Raw genomic sequence first — 21,393 nt, 5'->3', positions numbered from 1 at the left:
CCGCCCAGGGAGGCAAAGATTTAGTTTCAGATAAGCGTTGTTAAAGTGAGAGGCGTGGCTTTAAAGCCCAGGAAGAGTGGATTCCACTCCTCTGCCTCGGGGGATGAGCCCTGTGAGCCCAGGAAGAGTTGCCCCACCCCTGGACTCTCGTGGGGGTAGAAATCCAGGGGTTCTGGTTGGTTCTGTGCCCCTGGGATTTGTCCCTTGCTGTGTTCCTATTAGTCCCCGACCTTAAACTACACCATGGTTCTGTCCCTCAAAACCCATCGCCCTGCTTCTGTTCAGGGCTCTCTCTGGATTTAAGCTGAGTTTGTTCCTGTGCTGAATAAATGGTTTCAGAAGCCCATCTCTTTGGTGTCCCATACTGGTTCCTGGTAACAGTAGCCTCCTTGGACGTGATTCCGTGGCCCCTGAACCCAACAAGAATCAATTAGAATCACAAATCATATGCAAACTGTTAGAACTTTAATTAACATAATTGGAATATGAAAGCTATTGGACAATATTGGAGCACAGATCCCCCTCAAAGAAGGCATGGATCATTCTTTTTAGCAATGCAAAAACGTACATCTCTGTTAAATACATAAACAGCACTCAATTTTAATGAGACGTATACTTCTATACTCTTGACCTTGGCAGTCATTTTAAAAATGTACAAAGTTTCAACCTTCATTTTTATTTAAAGAAAACCCACATGTTTAAAGCAAAGCAAAACAGTCATTAAAAAAACATACCAGCAGCTTTAGCATGTGTACATATTACAGAAAGCAACATTTATTTTGAGATAAACGAACTGGAATTCTACAAGTATGATAGAAAATGATGCATGAGGTAACATTTCATTTAAAATCTAGGATCCCTGTACTGTAGTTCCAAACAGTGCTCTGGCTTGATACCTACAGTCCTTGTAAAATTGACTTGTTTAAGTAGTTGAGGATGGCTATTAGGCACACTGCTTTGCATAAAGACAGCTTTATCCTAAGAAAGAATCTGATGTTGATGCTGAAAAATATTCTGAAAGAAATGAAAACCCACTGATATCTCTCAGGTGAAATATGCATTTGTCTAATTCTCAGATTTACCTCCAAGTTATAGGAACAAACTGAAAAATGCGGCTGTTTCTCTACAGAAGTGTGTTGATCAAGAATTGACCTTAATCTCTGGGCAACTTTGGCAAAGTGTGGCTAGCTACTGCTTTTGCCTCTTTCAGCACTGTTAGCTGGCTGAGAACAGAACAAGATGTTGTCCTGCAGAATAATCCATGGTCAGAGGGCCAGGCTGGGAAAAGATGAGGCTCCCAAACTTCCTTTCCCCTCTTTCCTGAGCAAGAATCTTCAGATTTTGGGTTGCCATTTTTTAATTTTTTAATTTTTTTTTTAGGATGCTGCTTCCAGATGCTACTTCTCACTCTAAATTCTAAAAGTATTTCTGTAAAACTAAAAACAAGTCAGTTTTAGAGAACCCAAAGGCACAATTAGAACATGCAAATATGAATTCTGTGTTTTTAGGCATTTCTGTGATACTGTTCCCTGTAGTATCCAAACAACTTTCACCAGCATTATAGCACCCCTCTGAAATTGGAGAACCTTCTGTGCTCATGTTACAAATGGTGCAGTCTGGCCTTGCATGATGTGGTCAAAGCTATCTTTGTTCAGAAACTGCATCAGAACTGAGACTTCCTGGGAGTTACCGCTACACAGTTTGGTTCTCCTCCATGATGACTGCCTGCTGTGAAGACAAAACCGTTCTCAGCTGCTGCTCTGTACTTTACGTTTTGCTTAACATTTGTAGTTTCCTTCTAGAGTGACCTTGTGGCTGGCCCTGCTCAAGTATGCAAAGATGGAGAGAGCAGGCTGTGTGACGCTGGCTTCTCCACTGCAAAAGGCGCAGTGAATTTTGCTCTCTCTGTTGTGTTCCTAGCACTACAAAGTTTGTTTTTCTCTAGTAACTAGGATCAACTGAGATGCCTGGTAACCTTTAAATGCCAGAGAACTTTGCACTAAAGACAATAAATGAAGGGTTTATTGCTCTCCTTGCCCACCAGTATGGTCCTTGCAGGGTGATTGCAAAAGACACTTGGGCTCATTCATTTGCAGCCATCTGTCCTTCTCTGTCCACATACATACGCTCTCTCCTCAACACTCACATGTGCTCCTCCTCAGGCACTCCCAGAAGCTTTCTGTCTCATGTAGGTTGAACAAGTCTTTCTCAAAGGGAATGCTGCTAACCTGTGCTGCCCAAACCCCGTGAAATGCATTTCAACCATTCCACCAGAGAAACTCAAGTCCACTTTAAACTTCTGTGGCCTATGGTGGTAAAATGCCCTGCCAAACAGCACAATCGGTGCAGGGGGCTTTGACACTACCTGCAGTCCCAACTTCAAATCTCTTATCAGAAACCCTCCATAGGTATTTGGCTTCACAAAATAAGGCAGAGGCAGTTACACCACAAAATAATCTAAATTATCTAAAATAAGGGGGCAGACAGAGCAATGTTCTGGAAGATCAAAGCCTGACATGATTTGAGTTTGATTGCCTTTATGATAGCGGGAGCTGTTTCTGCCATTTGAAAACACAAGCCTTGCATCATGTGCATTTGCTTTTTAAAAATATACAAATATATTGCAAATAATTGTATTAAACCTAGTGAAAATCTTGTTGATGGTAATAAGCAAGAAAATGTCATCTACAAAAACAGGTATCTAACTTTTTTCTTCTTCTTAATTTTGATTTTGCTTTTGCAGTTTTGTGGTGCTTGCAAACTTGGATAAAATCAGTTGATCTAAGTAACCAGTTAATTTATTGCCTGAAGCTTTCCAATAGTTTCATTATAGCATAGGAGGGACTTTTTGTTCATCATAATAGACACAAAAACAGAGCTAGATTTGCTTTGGAAAGCAAACTACAAAGTTGAGCAATGAATGTTAGTTCCAGGCTCTGCTGTTTTCTGTGTGTGTACATACACCTTGCTTGCCACCTAGACAGTAGTCTCCTTAAAAGTTAATGAAATTAATTTATTTTCAGTTCTTCAATTTTTTCTTTGCATTTCTGTGGGGTTTTTGCTGAATTATGGATAAAGCTGCTGTTCCAGTTTTTACATCCTTTCCTAAGAGGGGATTTATATGTTCTCATTTGCAGGTAGGCCAAACCATTCTATTATGTAAATGTCAGTATTTATTTTGCATTACCTTGATTACAAAGGGGAGTTATGAGGAAAGGGTAGCTGTTTTTTAAATGCTGAATGATGCACATGAAGAGAAGTGGGAGGAAGCAGATAATAAGTGCAATTGCTTGTGGTTTCCAGGCAGTTTTGCTTAGAGTTAATGGGAGAAGTGCAGTACAGTACTCAAATACTTTATCTGCAGATACAAAAGCTTATTTTTGCTTTGCTCTCATGTAGGCTCCCAGAGGGTGGGAGGTTATTGTAAAGCTGGCTCTGCAATACCAAAGTTTTGTCATCAGCAAAATAATCTGTGCAGCTCAACATTTTTGCTCACATATTTACATTGTAGACCCCTACCATGCACAGTCTCTCAATCCTGAACTAAAAGACTAAAAAAAGGCAAGCAATCTTCAGTACTTTAAGATGAAGGGACCTCTCTAGTTTCCTGGTTGAATCAGGGAACAATTTAGGTTGTAAGGGGATTGCAGGCAGTTTTTTTGCTAAGTCCCTGTCCATTCAAAGCAGGGCCACCTTTGATATTGGACTAGCCTGCTCATGTCCAGATGAATTTTAAACTTAATCGTTAAACATAATGGTTAACCCTGTTAATCAGGCTATTCAACTCATTGTTATACATTCAGTTGTGAAATATACAAAACCTGCATGCCTCAAACTAATCTGACTAATCTGTGCTGCTCTGGGGATGCACTGATAACTTTGCTGGAAAAGTCTGAGTAAAGGTTTTCACTAGAAAGTCACAAGGTGGCTGGAGTTCATTAAGGAAATGAACTTAAATTAACTGATTTAATTATTGATTTCAGATAGATTCCCCCCAATTCCTCCTACTTCTCGACTCCTTTTCAGCTTAGCAAGTAAGTAAAAAACAGTCCATCAAAGAAGAGTTTTGTTGTAAGCTACTTTTTAATCACAGCATTAGTTGACATCCAGTCAGCATGACAATTACATTTTCCTTCTCAAAATGCCAACAGACAAAATAAGCCTAGCAGAAACCTTCAGAAGAAAATGAGGAAATGTCTGAAGACACTGAACTCGGAATGACAGAAAATAATGAGGTAAAACTAATAAATCAATTTGAGCAGTGACAAGGTTTGGTAAAGCTAAGGAGAAGTTTCCCCTTGGGCTAATAGACAAAAGAGCACCTAGAAATATACTGCCATTCTTCTGTTTTACTGAGATGGATTGTAGGTCACGGTTATGAAAAGCTGAGACTGAAGCTCACTCTCTAACCCTACAATTAATTTGCAGGAGCTGCAGCCAAAATGCCCTTCTGTGCAAGTCTGTGCTCCAAGCTGAGCCTAAAGCTCGATCTCTCTGCCCCCATATTTTGTCTTTAGCCTTTTTGTTCAGAAGGTGCCAATTACTGAGCAGTCTGGCAGTGGTTTTGCTGAGGATTGCATCTCTGCACTGACAATTGAACTTGGCACTCCAAAGCAAATCCACACAAGCTGCCTGCGCCCAAGCTTGGAGCCAGCGCTACCCTGCATCCCATGCCCTCCTGCTGCTCTGCAGGGCTGCTGCAGCTTGTGACCATGCTTGGACCCAGTTTGCTGCTAAGTGGACAATTTCTGCCTCGTTTCACAATGCTGCCAGGCTGCTACCATGTGTTGCAGGGCACAAAATAAATTCAGAGCTGCTCTTCATACTTGGGACTCTACCACAAGCCCCCACAGCCTGTTCTGCACTGCAGCCCCTCCACAGGACCTCACTCCCTTCAAAATAGATGGTTTGCTTTACTCTAGTAGGAAGCCAAACATCAACAAGGGAAGGGAATCCTAACCTTATGGTTAAGCTGGTATTTGGGACATGCCAATTTGCTATTGAAATTGTGATTTTGTCATGTTTAATTAATACTTAAGTGACATTTCCCCAATGCTGCCCTGTCAGTTACTCAAAAACTGGAAGATGCACAGTGCCTCCTTACGCACATTGTAAAATCTGCATGCTGGTTTATTTCTGCTTGAATCATCTTCAAAGGTGTTTCACACTCCTGTCTCTGAAAGATCCTCTACTGGGAAACCAACACAGTTTGTTACATGAACACACTGTTCCTCATTCTTCAGTCCCTGTCCAGGACAGCTGAAAGGAAAACGGTGTTTTCTGCCCTCTTATTCTCTCATCTCCATATCATGCTGCTGTCTTTAGGAGGGATATACAATATCTATAAGATTTTCAGCATGTCCTCCTTCTCTCCCATTCCATCTCACTAATCTAAATAATGTTTTAGCTTAACGGTATAAGGTCTGCTGTTTCATTTACTCTTTTATGTAGCTTAAATTGCATTTTAAAAAATGACTTGGTATGAGTTGAGATCATGTTTAGACTTGAACCCTTGTTCCACGGAACTATTCCAAAGTCATAACAAACTTGCTTGTGCAACACTGTCCTACACACACCCATACACATATACATGGGCTTTCCAAGGGTCACTGCCACTATCCCCAGGTGCACACCCAGCTGCACTCGAGCTTCTGCCAACCATGCCACAACCGCAAGACCTCGGTCCGGCCGCCTGGCCATGCCCTACACCGTGCTGCACTTCACCAGCAGCAGGGATGGAGTGCTGAAACTGCAGGATGCTCCCCTCCCCTTGCAACCTTGCAGCCCAACACAAAACTATGCCCGACGCCTCTGGCTGCCCGGGCCTGAAAGCAGCCTTTCTCCCTTCTTTTTAAGCACGAGGCGCCATCCCACAAAAGAAGGCGCTCCTGCCTTCAAAAGGTTTCTGTTCGTGGGCCGTGGCCTGCCCTGAATCAGCCGCATTCATCAGCCAACCCTCCTCCGTCTGGGGCTGCTACTCTCTGGCTGCAGATTCGGTGAAACACCGAGCAAGAGCCAGATATAAATCTCCTGCTCAAAGGCAATATTTAGCAGCAAAATGAGTAGAAAACAAAAGGACTTCTCTGTTACTTACCCAATTCTCTCACTTAGGGCGGCTCTATCTAAACAAGCAGGGATCTGAGCCCTGCTGCCTGGAATGGCTGTGCCAGGGGGGATGGGGAGCGGGACTGCCCCATCCCTGGGAGCCCGCTGCTGCACCCAAATGGCTTCAGGCACTGGCTGAGAAGGGCAGAGCTCTGTCCATCAAGTCCCGTGCTTGGTGAGCGTGAGAGCCTGCTTAGGGCACTGAGGGGAAAAAACCTGCAGTGTTTTCTCTTAACTCTGAAAAATGAAAGGTCAAGACACATTAACACAACTTTATGTACTTATTAAAAGCAGAGAACATTAATCCACAGCTTATTGGTGTTCTGTTCTTATTTCCCATCGTGTGAGCTGCTCTGCAACATAAGATGTAAGATGCAGATCAACTTTTTTTCTCTTTTTATTGTAAATTTGATTGTGCAATTCAATCTGGAAAGGCTGTCTCCACATGAATTCATTGAGATGACGGTGCTCCAGCTCTCTGACACAGAAACAAGATGGGTTGCTATTGCAAAATAATTACCACTGAGATAGATAGCTATTTCATAAGCAACAGCACAAGAGAGACACTGCTAAGCCATTTTACTAGAACTCAAGGAAGTACTTTTGGAAAGGAAAAGTGCAGGACAGGGCATGTACCAGCACCTTCCTGATAGAGACACTATCAGTGATGCTCTGACTGGGGCTTTGGCCACAGAGGATGTCTGCCCACTCCCAACCCATAGTCGTCCCACTAACAGGGAGCAGCGAGGTTTCAGAAGGTTGCTGAAGCTCCTGCCAGCAGTTCCAGAAGTAGGCCCAGTGTCTGCAAGGGACAGAGCAAGAGCTCCCCCCTCACTGAGCACCCTGCTTTCCCACCAGCAAGCACCTGGGCCAGCATGAGGGGCTGGCTAAGACCCACTCCCTGCAGAAATGTCATCGCAGTTTGTTAATCCAGCAGAGAAATGTAAAGAAATACATGACCTGCAGGAAGCAGAAAGAGATGCAATACAGGTATCGATATGTCACTGCTTCAATTCATGCCCAAATCCCACCACTCCTGTGCTCATTCAGTACCTTGCAAAATAAAGCACTAGTATTACACACACAACTGAAAATTTATCTTTCACAATGCCATTAGCATTGTTTAGCTCTGTATGAGCAATAACTAATTTTTTAATATCTGTTCATCTTTTATCTAAAGTAAAAGCCTCAGTGCTATCCTTTGTTTTCAGATTTTTACTTTTTGGTGCAATCATTACCTTGAAATGGTACTGGTAATGCTCCATGGTAATGCTCAAAATTCTTCAAAAATACTGCTGTTTAAATTTTAGTCATGTACCAAAAAAAACATTACACAAAAATATTTTTCTGCTTCATCTCTACAGTTCCTGAAAAACTGCATCTTGTGGACTTGGAGACAAATGTACCAGAGAAACCAAAACTACATTAATAGATGAGACCTCAAATGGCCACTGTGATCTGTAATTGTCTATATACACATTATATACATACGACTGTTTGAGAACCTGTATTCATGAATGTGTACAGTCTACATCCTGCACACATTAATTCGTCTGATGGTTTTTAAAAAGAATTTGTTTTTAAGTACTATCAAAAAGTATTTACCCTGTGGTGACACTGCAAACATGGTTACTAGTTACTACATGGTTTTAGTCTTACCCTCCTAGCGCCACTGCTCATTAACTATGAACTGATTTTGCAAATCTGTCAGTTAACACAGTAACTTCTACATTTCTTTCTTATTGTATTTGCACATGTGACAGATTGGTACAAATCTTTCCAATAAATTGTGAAGTTCATTGATACAATGTCTTTCATGATGGCCATAACTGGTTACTAGTCAACTCAGTAGTTTTGTAGAGACATTTTTAGCTGAACTTGGAAAAATAGCAAACGTATTGTGGTTTAAAAGAAATGTACATAATATACAATATATATATATTTATACACATGTGTATGTCTACACACACATATAGTGATAAAACATTTAAGTAATGTTTAGTTTTGATCAGTTCTCTGACTGCTGGGACTACCTGGCAAATAAATCTAGAAACAATTTGTCCACAATTAAATAAGAATTTCCATAACTTAGAAAAATATACTTTTACTAAATAAGGTTTAAATTAACTGATTTAAGGATATAGGATGGAGAATAATGGTTTCCAGACTCTGACATGATTAAATCTGAAAGGACCCAAACTACTACAGACCAGTAACAAGTGCTGCCCCGCAGCCAAACACAGAAGAGCACAGAAACACAAGCTGCTGCCACAGCAGCATCAGTGACACCCAAAACCTCCCTGCTTTCCTCACCTCTTACACAGCCTTCATTTCCACCTGAGTCTCCCACCCGACCTCACGCTGTTATTTAAGGTGCACTCCAGCCACAAGCACACGGAGCACACAGCTCCGCAGGGCTGATGTGAATGGCTCCTTGCTCCCACACAACGCTGCCTTGAGAGCCAACAGATCATCAAAGTGCCTAATTTTCAGCTTGGAGGACCATCAGTACTTGAGCTTCACCATATGGACTTCAATCTACTGCATAGGTAAATACATTATAGCAAAACATACATTTGTGTGTGTGTGCGCATGTATACAGAAATGTATATATACACATGCACATACACATATGAGTATGTGTACATCTCTATATAAAAAATTCTATGGAACTATGTGTAGTAATGTTATCTAGCATGGTATCCTGCATACATTATCTGATCTTATTCTTTTTTAATATAGAGGCACCAGAAATAATTATAGAGAATGAATCAGCCTTTAAAAATTAAAGTTAGATCAGTGGACAAGAACTTTGGTAATGCTTGCCAATATTTATTTTTGTTTTATTCAAATAAAGTCAAAGTCTATCAGTTGCCATCACCCTCTTTACAAGAGGAAAGTGCATGCTTTTTTTCCCTAAATAAAATTATACGTAAGGTGGGACTTAATGATTCAAGAAAATTCTGAATTCAATGTTTATATTTTTCAAAAGATTACTATCTTTCTGATGGAATGAAAACTAAATAGAGTTCTTGTCCTGTGTGTATTTTATCATATGCATATATATATAAATATATATATGTATGTCTCTGTTCATGTACCTGTGTGTGTGTATACACACCCACATACTTTCAACATGAGAGAGGAACCTGTTTTTCTCCACTTTTTATGGGGAGACTCCCATGTTCCTCCCTGTCTTATACCCTGTGCAGTATAAGCTCTAGTGACGAGGCCAAACAAAAAGATATAGTTCACCATAGTATATTAGTTTATGTAGCAAAGTCATTTTCAAGCAAGTAAAATAAAGCTCTGTATTCCAAACTTCTTTTCCATTTCTCATAAAGAAAAGGAGGGAAAAGGAGAGAGGGGAAGGGGTGGGGTTATGGCAGTAGCATCGAGCCAGTGGCACGTGGCGGTGTGCATGTGTGAGCGTGCGAGCACAGGGCTGCACACACACAGGTGCACGGGAGCAGGGCTTTGGTTGACAAATGCAGATTGTCCAGAGAAGGTGGATGCTTAAGTAAGGAAGACTCTACAGTGATGCAATTGTATCTTTTATGCTTGCATGGAGTGAGAAAAAAAATTCAGTTGAAAAAAAAAAAAAAAAAGAAGCAAAGACCTCTTTTTAGGTCCCTCATCTGTGAGAGCATACTCAGTATGCTAGAGAATTTATCTGAAACCTTTTAAATCAAGGCCTCTTTATTACAAAAATAAAAACGAACAAACAAAAAAGTATGAGAGACGACAAGATGCTGAAGCGTCACTCCAATCGTCCCTGCAGAGAACAATTGCATCCCATTTATTATTCATTCTCTTCTCTCATTTCTACGATGTCTGTCATTTCCTCCGTGTGAGGCATGTCGGTCATTGCAGAGTCTTCGCCTTCTGCAGCTGTCTCATTCTCATTCCTCTTCTTTTTCTAGATTGAAACAAGCATCCAGAAACCTATCAGTAAGCTGTGCATGAACACACTCCTACCAACTTTGGACACTGGGAGAAGTGAGGTGAGAACATGGTTTGTTTAGAGTATGTTATTAAAAACTAGAATATTTGTGGCATATTTGTGGCTTGCCACTAATAACTTGGCTTAACTTAGAAGATTTCCATAGCCTTTCTGGGGCTGTTTTCTCCTTTCTAACATAAATGCAATCAAGCATTTCTTATGCTAAGCAACATTCAAAACAGGCTTCAGCATGACTGGAGGGAAGAGAGCATCTGGAATCTTTTACATCACAGACTTTTTATTAAAAAAAAGGAAAGGAAAACAAAATGGGAGAGAAGAAAATCTTCTCTAGGGAGGGAGGTGAGGTGGCAACCTAATTTCTCAAATGTCAAACATCAGGAATTTTAGAAGATATGAGCATTCTGGCTTTTCTTAGTGTTGCTGATCCACTGTGATCCCTTGCCTCACAAGGCCAAGTAATATTAGAGTATTTTTGGCTAGCAGGAGCAGGAGGTCATTCAAGAGTCCTATGATTCATCCAGGATGTCCTGGATTAGTAAAGCTAAGAAGAGTTCAGCCCCCTACAAAACAAGTTGAAGCAGCTGTTCCTTATTACCCATTTCTCAGCAGGCTGACTAGTTTTACTGAAAACAGTTGTACAGCTGACAAAATATCCCCCACAGGTATTGATTCAGCTGAGATGGGTGTATGAGAGTTCCAAAATTTCAGAGGTGTCTACACAACATTTGATCTGCAGCTCTCCAAATACAGGTGAGAATAACTTGGTTGGCTCTGCCACTGTCACGCTGACTAAATTATGTTGGCACAGTTACTACTCCTACTACCTGCACTCACCACTGAGAAAAATTAAGCACTAAAACTAAACCCTGGCCAGAAAGACTCTGTGAGCTACCATGGTAACAAACTAGCAATGAGGATGTTGTGAAACCACAGGTCAAGACACAAGCCATTTCAGTGTCTAAAAGTTTTACTCTTTGGTTCTCGAGGCAAACATGAGAAATTAATCATGACAGAGATTATGATTCTTCTAATCTCTTATGAACCATGTCACTTTGATCTCTTGCCATGGCCTGCACTGTCAACACATATCAAAACTGATTTTAGGTTGTTCCAATATAAGGCTTTTAGCTATTCCATCATCTGTGTGTTTTTTTGGTTTTTTTTGTTTTCTTTTTCAAAAATATAAGTGGTGGGTATTTCCACTTAGCACTTAGTAAGAAGTCTAATTAGAAAAAAAAAAAAAGAAAGTCACTGCATAGATTATATTTTCTGTTCCCTTCCTCAGAGTCCTTCTGCACTACAGAATGATGTACACAGCTTTCTGGTTGCTTGGAGCTGGACCTAGTGCCCTACATGGTGCCTTGAACTCACAACTATAAGGGAACAAAATGCAGGTACAGCAAAGTACCCAGTCACCCAGCCTGTGTTTGACTTAATTTAGTGGAATCTTCTTCAAAATAGATATATCACTACTACTCTACACATGTAGAGCACTACTACATGACTGTAGTGTTTAAAATATGTAAAAATGCACCTGTTCAGTTATTTATAAGCTCTTACTGTCAACTGCTGCAGGACTATGTTTTCTTTTAAGCCACTTCTCTAGATGGCAAGAAAACATAAGCGCCTTTACTTGTCAATTTTCAGCAGAGCTTGTTTTATAAAGAAATAAAAGTATATATACCGAGATATATGTATTACATATTGTATACATACAGATATAAATGTACACCCTATGTAACACTGTGTTCCATGGGAGGGAACTTAGAACTCCGTGGAACTTTAAGGTTTCTTCCAACCCAAACCATTCTATCGTTCTGTGATTCTATGATTCTATATACATATAGATACACATATTGTATGCATAGTTCCTATGCCGACATAAAAATGCTAATTTGCTACTGCAGTAGCAAATATACAGCACAAAACTGCTGGTGGTAAGGATGGGATATCCATGATACATGTGTGTTGGGAAACAAGAAGTTCTGACTGCAGACCAGCGTGTCCCATGGCATAGATGCCTATTAGCAGCTGGAGGGCACCTTTAGGTTTTATTTCAACCCAAAGACTTTCCAAGCTGCACACTCCTGAGACATAACAGGGAAACAAACCAAAGTGAGGATCCTGGGGAGTTACACTGCTAAAGCGTAACTTAATCTGAACTAAAATCCACTGTATTCATCACCTGCTTTCAGATCCCACAGAGACTAATTCTTACCTGTTTCCTATAGACGTAACAGGCCGCTATTGCGACCATGGTGGATTCTCCTACAAAACCAGCGAGAAGGGATCCTACTCCAAGAGTGGCTCCATGAACTCTGTTGGAGGCATAGAAAGAAAGAAGTGATTGTTGTGTGATAATGCATGATTCATAATTACATTTTCACTGGCATATATAACCAATCTGCTGATAGAAATATTTTCTTCAAAGACACAATACACTGCCTAAGAGAATAACTGGTTTTTTAAAGGACTCATTTGTTTTTAATGGCTACACTGTTCAGTAAAAGAAGCACACTGAATCAAATTATGGACTAAGAATTTCAAGTCTTGTACAGAGTGCTGTAGAATAGATTATTAAACTTATAAACAGATACTCTTCCATTAGCTTTCTTAACAGTTATTATTGCTTAATAACATGGAAATAAATTGCCCTTAGGACACGTTTTTGCCACTTTGACATTTGTGTATTTTTCACAAAGGGACATCATTATTGTGCCTGTCTAGAGCAGTCATGCTTGTAAATTTGTAAATGTTTCTTTTCCAGATAGTGACACTATTTAGGCTTTGTATCATGGTTAGTATTTGGAGAAAATGTTCTGGGCTACGCAAATTCAGCTATCAAGTGACAGGAAAGAGGAATGAAGAAAGCAAATCCATGGGTTCTGTGAGGAATAATGATTTACCCCAAGTAAGGCAGCACAATGAGACTGGTGATGAGGACGATAATCCGCAGCACTGAGCTGGGTGCCAACACAAATGTCTTCTTCAGAGTCATCAGCCAACCAGTCAAATGTGCTCTGACAGTCACTGTTCATAAACACGGGAAAAAAAGAGGCAAGAATAGTTAAAAAAAAAAGTCATCTCATATGCTGCTTTTCCATGTGGAGAGCACTCTTCAGAAATAACCGCCATGAAACATACTGCTGGTAACTTTGCACTCTACTAGAAAGGATGTAGATTTTATGTTCAAGTTGCTTTAATATACTGACTTGGGAAAATGAAGAAACAAAAAAATCATTTATGGACAATACTTGTTCCTAAGAGCTGATATCTTAAAATTCATTTGACAATTAATTAGAAAATTTATTAGACAGTCCATTCTGTTACATTCATTAAAAAAACCACCTAAACTATCCTTTTCCTTAAAGAGAAATCCTACCAAGGAAAATTTTCCATCTGGCTTCTGTGTGGCACATGGTGTAACAGTCAGGCACAAAAAAAGTTATCTACATATATGTTGAAAGACCCCTGAGCTGTTCACCAGTCTTCACAGAAGTAATTGTGAATGCCGTTTATTTCTATCTTTAGCATACCTTTTATAGGGTTCTACAGGGTCTGCGGGCAGAGCAAGCTACTATTGGCTAAGACACACAGTTTACATATTTTCCCCTACACACAAGGATATTGTTTTGCTTTACTCTCTCATCTGCAGGCAAGTTTCAAGGATTTTAGCTCTTAATATCACGACTTATTTCAAAGGATGGTTTGTGCATACAGGCCTTTACTAATATATAAAATACAGCAACACATATATCTACACCTATTCTTGTTTTTGTAGTTTATTTTCATTATGAGACTGTCTTGTCATATAAGCAGGAAAGACTAGAAGATGTTGCATTTAATTACAGAGCTAGAAATTTGAAACATTTTGATTATTGCTGTCCAGCTTGTCTTGCTCTTTGATAGAAGTATTAACTTTCATTATGTAATGTTTATGCTCTGAAAGAGCCTCTGAGGTTAAAGAACTTTTATTTTCCTTTTATTTTTTTACCTGGAAGTGGAAAAAAGGAGAAGATGCGCAAAGGAACGACACACAGCTCTGCGAAAGCGAAGTCTACTCCAATTATGTCAACTAAAATCTTCTCTGACACGTTTGGCGTCCAAAACATCACAAAACAGAGCTAGAAAGAACAAAATCTAAAAAGTTTATATTTCAGAAGGGAAGCACAAGAAAAGGTAGGTCCTCCTGGACTAAAATATTTGTTTACTGATGAGTAGATAACTCTACTAATGGTAAATATACATACTATATATTTATATTTAGCTTGCATTCAAATACACATGTACAAAAGAGAGATACCTTAACTTCAGAAGCAATTCCTACTCTTAATTTTCCTCACATACTAAGTGTGATGCATAGAGAAAGAATTTATATGATTTTTGCGAGTGGTTGTACTTGAATGGTCTATTGTTACACAAACAGTAAACCCCCAGATTTTTACAGCACTTGATCTGGTTAAAACACTTGTACTCCTAAACAGATTATCAAATTTTTTAGTAACTAAAGATTTGAAGTCCTCCATGGCCCAGAAATCTGATCTGAATCTAAGACTAGGGGTTTAAATTTGCTGCTGAAAAGAGTACAGTTGGGATACAATAAGTCTGATAGTAAAGCAAATGTGTTTAGCACAGTCCTGCAGACATGGTGCTCTCAGGCTACAGATCCACTAAGTCTTGTTATTTGCATTAAAGAGTGTGCTGTTTAGTCCATTAGGGAAAGGAAGATTTCCATGAAAAACCCATGATAATTGGTACAGTGGTAGTACATGCTGTTGAATTTTTGGGTCAGCCCTGAGGCTTCCATCTGAGCTGAAGGGGCTGTTGGCAGCTGCAGGTCTGGCTTCAGTTCAAGGCAGTCACTGAAGAACAGTCCTTACAGGACTTTCCTATAAGAAAGTGTACCTTTGAGTATAACTACTTTGTTATTTAATTTGAATTTGTGATTTTAAAAATTACTTCTTACTGTTATTCTTGTAAGAATATTATTGTAACAATTATTCTTGTTATTCTTATATTGTGATTTACTGTAAAGTGAATATTAAGGAAATGAGCTGACTGAATGGTGCAAAACTGGGGATGTTAAATGCTCTGGCACTCCTCTTGTCAGGTTACAAATCTGTGTACCCTGTACATTATGCACACTGCCTGTACAATAGAGTCTGTAAGACTCTATAGCCACTCTTACAATTTAGCCTACCACCTAGTACCATAGCAGCTAGCTCTTTTTATCCAGTTGTCACACCCCTACATGGCTTTTTAAACTAGTCTCTGAAGTCCTTCCACCTCTAAGACAGCTGGGATTTCACATGCATTCTTTGGTAGGGTGTCAGAAATTGTCCCTTCTGTTTAGCCTCCAAGCACCCAGACTGCGGAAGCTTCACAAGGCCTGTCACTGAGTGGCCTGTGGGAAGTCCTGTGTTCTGACCCTCCGTGTGGTGAACAAAACATTTCACATTCCTGCATAAACATCCATCTTCAGTTTTCTTCTCCACTTCTTAGGGTAGGAACTACTATTTATTTGTTACAATTGCATGTTTTATTTTACTATTTTGATGCTGTCTTGTGGTATATTTCCATCACCTCTACAGAGAGCAGTAAGTGGAGGAAGGTAAGAGCAGAAGACAAAAGAACTGAGCACTTGTGCCAATCTAATTGTACAGGGTATGACTGAAGCAGAAGGGACAATCTAGGGCAGAGGGAGTTGTGTGGTTGAGAATTCAGTTATCAAAAACTAACTGTACAACAACAGAGTGAATTATTTCATTTATGGAGACACCCTTAGGCAGACTGCAGTCATTTGTAATTTCACTGCAAATGACCTGTAAAGCAGTCATACAGGGAATATTTTGTCGAATCTTTCTTCAAAGTAAGATACAAAGATGCCCACTCTTCATTTATGATTTGCAGTTTTCATGAAAGCAAGGACCTTTTCACTGCTTGTGCTGCACAATGCCATTTAGTGTCCTAGTGAGCAGTATAGCTGCTGCTGCTGCCAGATTCCATACATGTATGCTAACATACAGAGCCTGCCCACTGCCAGCAAAAGGGAAACAGAGCAGTCTTTCCCTCTCCCACAGCCACTTGAAAAAGTGTTGAACATGGTTAGACAGGCAAGCAAATGAGTGACCAAAGGCACTGTACTAAATTCTGCTCTCTAAAAGTTTCTCTCTGGCCCTAGTAAGAAGAGTATCAGTCTGCACCCAGCTCCCAGCAGAGTCAGATCAGTTTTCCAGTCAGGGATAATGACTTAACCCAGGTGATATGCGGTCATTCCTCCTCAGCTGCTGCAAACTGCAGTCTTCCCCAACCCAGACCAGCAGAGAGTCGTGCTGGTAAATGGCTTCAAAGAGCACTTATACAGCAGCTGGTGGGTAAAGACTGCTAAACTCAAGTATAAGCAGTTTCAGGAGGCGAGGCATGGTAGCAGAAGGACCCTCTATTTCTGTCTGAGTATCCTTCTATCTTTCTGGTTTCAATACTGATAACTAGTTTCATTTTGCTAAGAGAGCCCTCTCCATCATCTTATGAGATTATATTATATGAGATTATATTCTCAGTGTCCACAGGGAACAAAGCCTCAGGAAAATAAATTAATGCTTTGCATCATTCAAGCCCTTTGCAATTCAAATCCTAGAGCACTTGTAACTTTACTGTTTCAAAGACAAAATGTAGTGGAAAAAACCCAGGCTCTACTTCAGGCAAAGAGTAACACTAAATATGCAAAGCAGGAAGGTTTCAGCTGCTGACTTTATTACAGATGATGTATTCTGAAAGTAGGATGAGTCAGCTTCTTTGTGATTCCAAGTGGTCTTTAGGATGTTTGTCATTACCTTGGTAAAAGGTACTGCTTGACAGATCAGAGAAGATGGTAACTGTAGTCCAGGAAAACGTGGCACAGACAGTTAGAGATTGGCTCTACTGAAATACAGTGCTAACTTCCTGTGACTCAGATCAGGAAAGATTTTAGGAAGTACATTTACCAGTAGGATGTTTCCTATCTTTCTCCTAATTTACACTGTTTTCTCCCCTCACTTGCATTTCTGTGCACGTCTGCAAGGTTAAAAATAGAATAAATGGCTTGGTTAGGCTAACAGCTATATCTTCATTTAATCTAATCAAGAGATGAAGACTGAACAGTGGGAGCTTCTGCAGAGGCAAACAATGTGTATGCAGAGTGGCACTGCAACTTCAGGCTGCAATTGCAGTTGGCTGTTGACTGTTGTACCTGGAAACTTTGCTGAGGCCAAGGCATTTCCATGTTTTGGGAGCAAGGATTTTTCTGGTAAAATTCTAGCAACAGAGCTTATTTGATTTTCTGTTGCTTTATGGTATGAGTACAGCATGACATTAAGGACAGTTTTGTTAAAACCTTTGGTCATTTAACTGGAACTTCAACTGACCAGCAATGACTGCTTTAAAAATACAGGAAGAAATAAAGGTGCAAACAGCAGAGTGGAATGCTACAGAGAATAAGCAGTTCTGCATAAGGACAGTAGTATGTATCATCAATTGCAGTATCAACAACAATAACCTAAGCATTTCTGAAAATGTTTTAGTAATTTCAATTGATCTGAAGGGTTTTGGGTTTTGGTATTGCGCCTTTAATTGTTCTACACTAGTAGATTTTGAAAAAATTTACTAAATATGTCAACAACTCACAGCACTGTAAGGAAACTACTGCAGCTGTACTAGCTGAGATCAAAGCTCTAGCTAGATTAGTACTGTCCCCCTGCTAAAGGGCACTGGGAGTTGCTGAAGGGAAGGACATAAAAAGCAGGGCAAGTGTAGTGTAAGAGATGCCTTTCCCAGTGTGCATAGGAGTTATGGCTTCAGGAGTTCAGTAATCCTGGTGGACCTTCATCCCATGCAGGTTATGCTCGTTATCTAATATTAATGACTGTTTTTCAATTCAGTTGTGCATTAAAAGCAAGTAAAAAATTCTCTCATTTGTGTTTTAGACACCCTCCTCAAAGTGGTGGGCTTATTTTTATGTGGAACCTGGTTATTTCCAACTAACAAATTCAGTGTCTAAGCATATTCAAAAGTTAAAATAAAAAACTTCTGCTGTCACCAAGCCTGAGAGAATGCACCAAGTATTTTTTTATCAATAGGGAAAGTACAGAACTGCTAGTGTTCAGTTCAATTTCTCTTTATTCTCTTAAGTACAATTATGGCATTTGACTTTCAGAAATGATTGTGATGAAAGATTGTTCATGAGATTTTGTTTCAAAGGCTGCATGTGTGAGTCTGAATGCTTCTAGCTCTTGAAAAATAACAGTCTTTTCATAGGCTTTGCATCTCCTGGAAGCTATTTCCATTTATTCTGGTTGCTGACAGGGATTACTAAACCTCAGAGACCCACTACATAAAGCATTATAATACATTATGCTAACAAAGGCTATTGTCATGTGTATAGTAATCTGCAGGGTGCCAGACTGATTTGCTTTTCAGCACTTGTAGAAAACTGCCTGTCTTTTGAGACACTCATTGATAAATATAAAGCACAAAACAGTATTCCAGCGAGCTGTGAACAACTTTTCTAGACTTCATGCAGTCTTCAGTACAAAGAAACACTGGCAGATGACAGAGACGTGTTATGTCTCTGTGTTCCTCAGAAAGAAATTAAGGAATCCAAACTGGATGTTTTTAAAAATAGGTTAGACATATGCCAACCTGGAATGAGTCTGGAATAATAGATTTTACTGTGGACGACAGATAATCTAGTAAAGGTTATTCTGTGATGAAATGCAGTTCCTATTTTTCTCCTGCAAAAATCCTCTCAGTAGATGTTGCATATCATTTGTTGAACCTGATATATTTGCAGATATATATATATACTGCAGTTCAAGAGAAGTGTATCACCCTAAAGATACTGTTCTATGTATGTATTGAGAATTGTAGCTTAATTTAACCCATGCCTTGTTCATTTCCTATTACCATTTATGCTACATGGTGCCCAGTGAGGGCAGAGGAGACCTACTTTGAAAATTATTACACATCTCAGCTTTGAGTTGCACCTTGGGTCTTTGGAATAGTATCAGCTAAGTCTGTAACTTTTATTACTATGGAAGAATATAAAACACATGATTTAGCCTTTTGAACTGTGCAATAAACAAATAAAGAAGTAGACTGAGTCTTACGTGATTGGATCTCATGATCTGCCAAATGTCTCCTTGGTCTCCCTCTTTCTGACATAAACAGAACTTCCATAATTCTGTTTCCTTTCAGAACTTGTATCACACAAGATGAGCTGATTTCACAGCTTTATTTTTGAAATCAAGATAATATCTTGTTCTAACTAGAATCTATGTCAAATGCTGGATTTCTCTCCTCTGTTCAATAATCTGTTTTGTAAGATGTTGGAAAAAAAGTTGTTTAATTTGTTAGTGCTGTTTTGACAGCTATGTTAAATCCATACCTTCATTGACCTTGAAAATTCACTTCTCTAAATGACTATATAGTACTAATACCTAATACCTCCTGAAGCTACCATGCACCTCTCAGGTAGTTGAAAAATACAGAAAGAATTCCATAGAGTTCTTATGAAGGAAGGTGATTTACACAAAGAAGGGCTTTTGTGTTTTATTGTGGGCCAGAAATCATAAAGTCTGGGTTTTATCATAAAGGCATTAATTATTCCCTGTTGATGGGTAATTGTATCTAATTTACCATGAAAATAATAAAGTAAAAACCTTGTTGTCTTTAGAGACTTAAGGGTTCATTTGGGTTTTTTTTCAGTTAGTTTGGTTGCTGTTTTGTTTTCTTTACTTTTTTTTTAAGCACAAAAAACAATATATTCTATAAACAATCATAAAGTTCTTTGGACTGTGTGGAGGAATTACTGGGTTTCATACAACACTAGAGGCCAGCATCACTGATTCGCTACAGAAGCTTGCTGCATACCATAACCTGGGTCCTTGCCAGAATGAGCCTGCAGCTCTGTTTCATGTCAGACAGCAGCCTTTGCAGAGCCATACCTGCAGTTTTGGCAGTTTTGAGGAATTTTTGATACAGAGCAAACAACCTAATTCATTACCCCAAACTGTTTGGGACTCCGAAGTGTTAAGTCACAAATCACAGAATATTCTGAGTTTTAAGGGACCTACAAGGATTATCAAGTCCAGCTCTTAAGGGAGTGGCCCACACAGGCATCAATCTCACAGCCTCAGTGTTATCAGCACTGTGCTTTAACCAACTGAGCAAATCTCAGGGTCAAGGTTGCTGCAGTCTAATGCTCTGTTGAGACACATTATGATGTGTGTTCATGTGCCCTGTAAGTCAGAAGAAGTCAGAAATGAGTCCTTTTCTTGTGTGGGAAATGCAGTTTTCAGGAACAGACTGTCCAAAGCCCCAGGGAACGTGCTCTAACTTCACAGCAGACACTGCTTTGCACAAAGGCTGGACCTGATGAACTCCTGAGGCCTTTCCAACCTGAACAAATTTGGGGTTCCATGAAACAAAAAATCCAAGATCTGTGAGCAGTAAAAATGTCAGACCGCAGTCACATTTGAAACTGATTTATGATAATGCTGATGACTTGAATCACAAGAACATTCTCTTACAATGATGCTCCCTCAGGCGCATGCAAGCCAGTATAGATTTCTGTGAACTCTGTTCTGTCCAGGGAGTGTAAGGCTGGAATCAGTCGTCATAAAATCTGTCGATTTGTCAAGAGCCTGCTTGTGGGAACACCACCTAACTTTGTATCTCCTCCTGAAATAATTGGTTTATACATATCTGAATCTTCCCCTGCCTCCCCCAGCTTTCCAGAGTTCTTTAGAAATAAAGACACATCCAACAGCTGCACAATTCACTGATGCTCTGATAGCATCAACACAATGCCACATCTGCATTCTCCCCAGCTACTGCTGAAAGTACTTAGATGGTATTTTCCAGTCTGGGTTGGGTCACTAAATTGTTTGAGGTGGTCATTATATCTTCCCAATGAATTATGCTGCTTAATTTTTTTACAGAAATAAGAACATTTTACTTCACTTCTAAAAAGCTTCAATAAACCAAAGATGGCAGATTTCTGGTCACTTTTTGAAAACTGTCCATCCTCCAACTTAGTAACTTTCTTCTGTCCCAAGTTTTCTGCGACCCTTTCTGCTCTTCCTACTGTGAAAACAGAATTTGAGCAGAAACACTGCTGCAGGGACAATTTTTGATGCTTCCTTTGCCTGCTCCAGCCACTCATGCAGAAGAGACCCTTTGTGTGAAACCTGAACAATCATGAAGGAGACATTAATCTCCACCTCACTGGAGCAAACAAAAAACCTTTGTTCCAGGACAAAGGCTTAATGCAGTACCATGGATAGGAC

The 21,393-nt window shown here is 39.7% G+C and overlaps 1 protein-coding gene across 2 annotated transcripts in view; it reads right to left on the bottom strand.

Moving 5' to 3' along the window:
- Positions 1-443: 443 nt before the first annotated feature.
- Positions 444-21,393, bottom strand: part of ANKH (ANKH inorganic pyrophosphate transport regulator) — a 108,652-nt gene continuing 87,702 nt past the window's right edge. For both annotated transcript variants that reach the window (XM_015618293.3, XM_033512146.1), the window contains 4 exons: positions 14,064-14,193; positions 12,976-13,099; positions 12,288-12,387; positions 444-10,024 (listed from right to left, as the gene is read on the bottom strand). In XM_015618293.3, the coding sequence (XP_015473779.1) occupies positions 9,908-10,024; positions 12,288-12,387; positions 12,976-13,099; positions 14,064-14,193 (471 nt within the window). In that variant the 3' untranslated portion in view covers positions 444-9,907. The remainder of the gene's footprint in view (positions 10,025-12,287; positions 12,388-12,975; positions 13,100-14,063; positions 14,194-21,393) is intronic.

This window comes from Parus major, chromosome 2 (assembly GCF_001522545.3).
Source record: "Parus major isolate Abel chromosome 2, Parus_major1.1, whole genome shotgun sequence".
NCBI lineage: Eukaryota > Metazoa > Chordata > Aves > Passeriformes > Paridae > Parus > Parus major.
The sequence above is the reverse complement of the archived record's forward strand: the minus strand, read 5'-3'. Positions and strand labels throughout refer to the sequence as shown.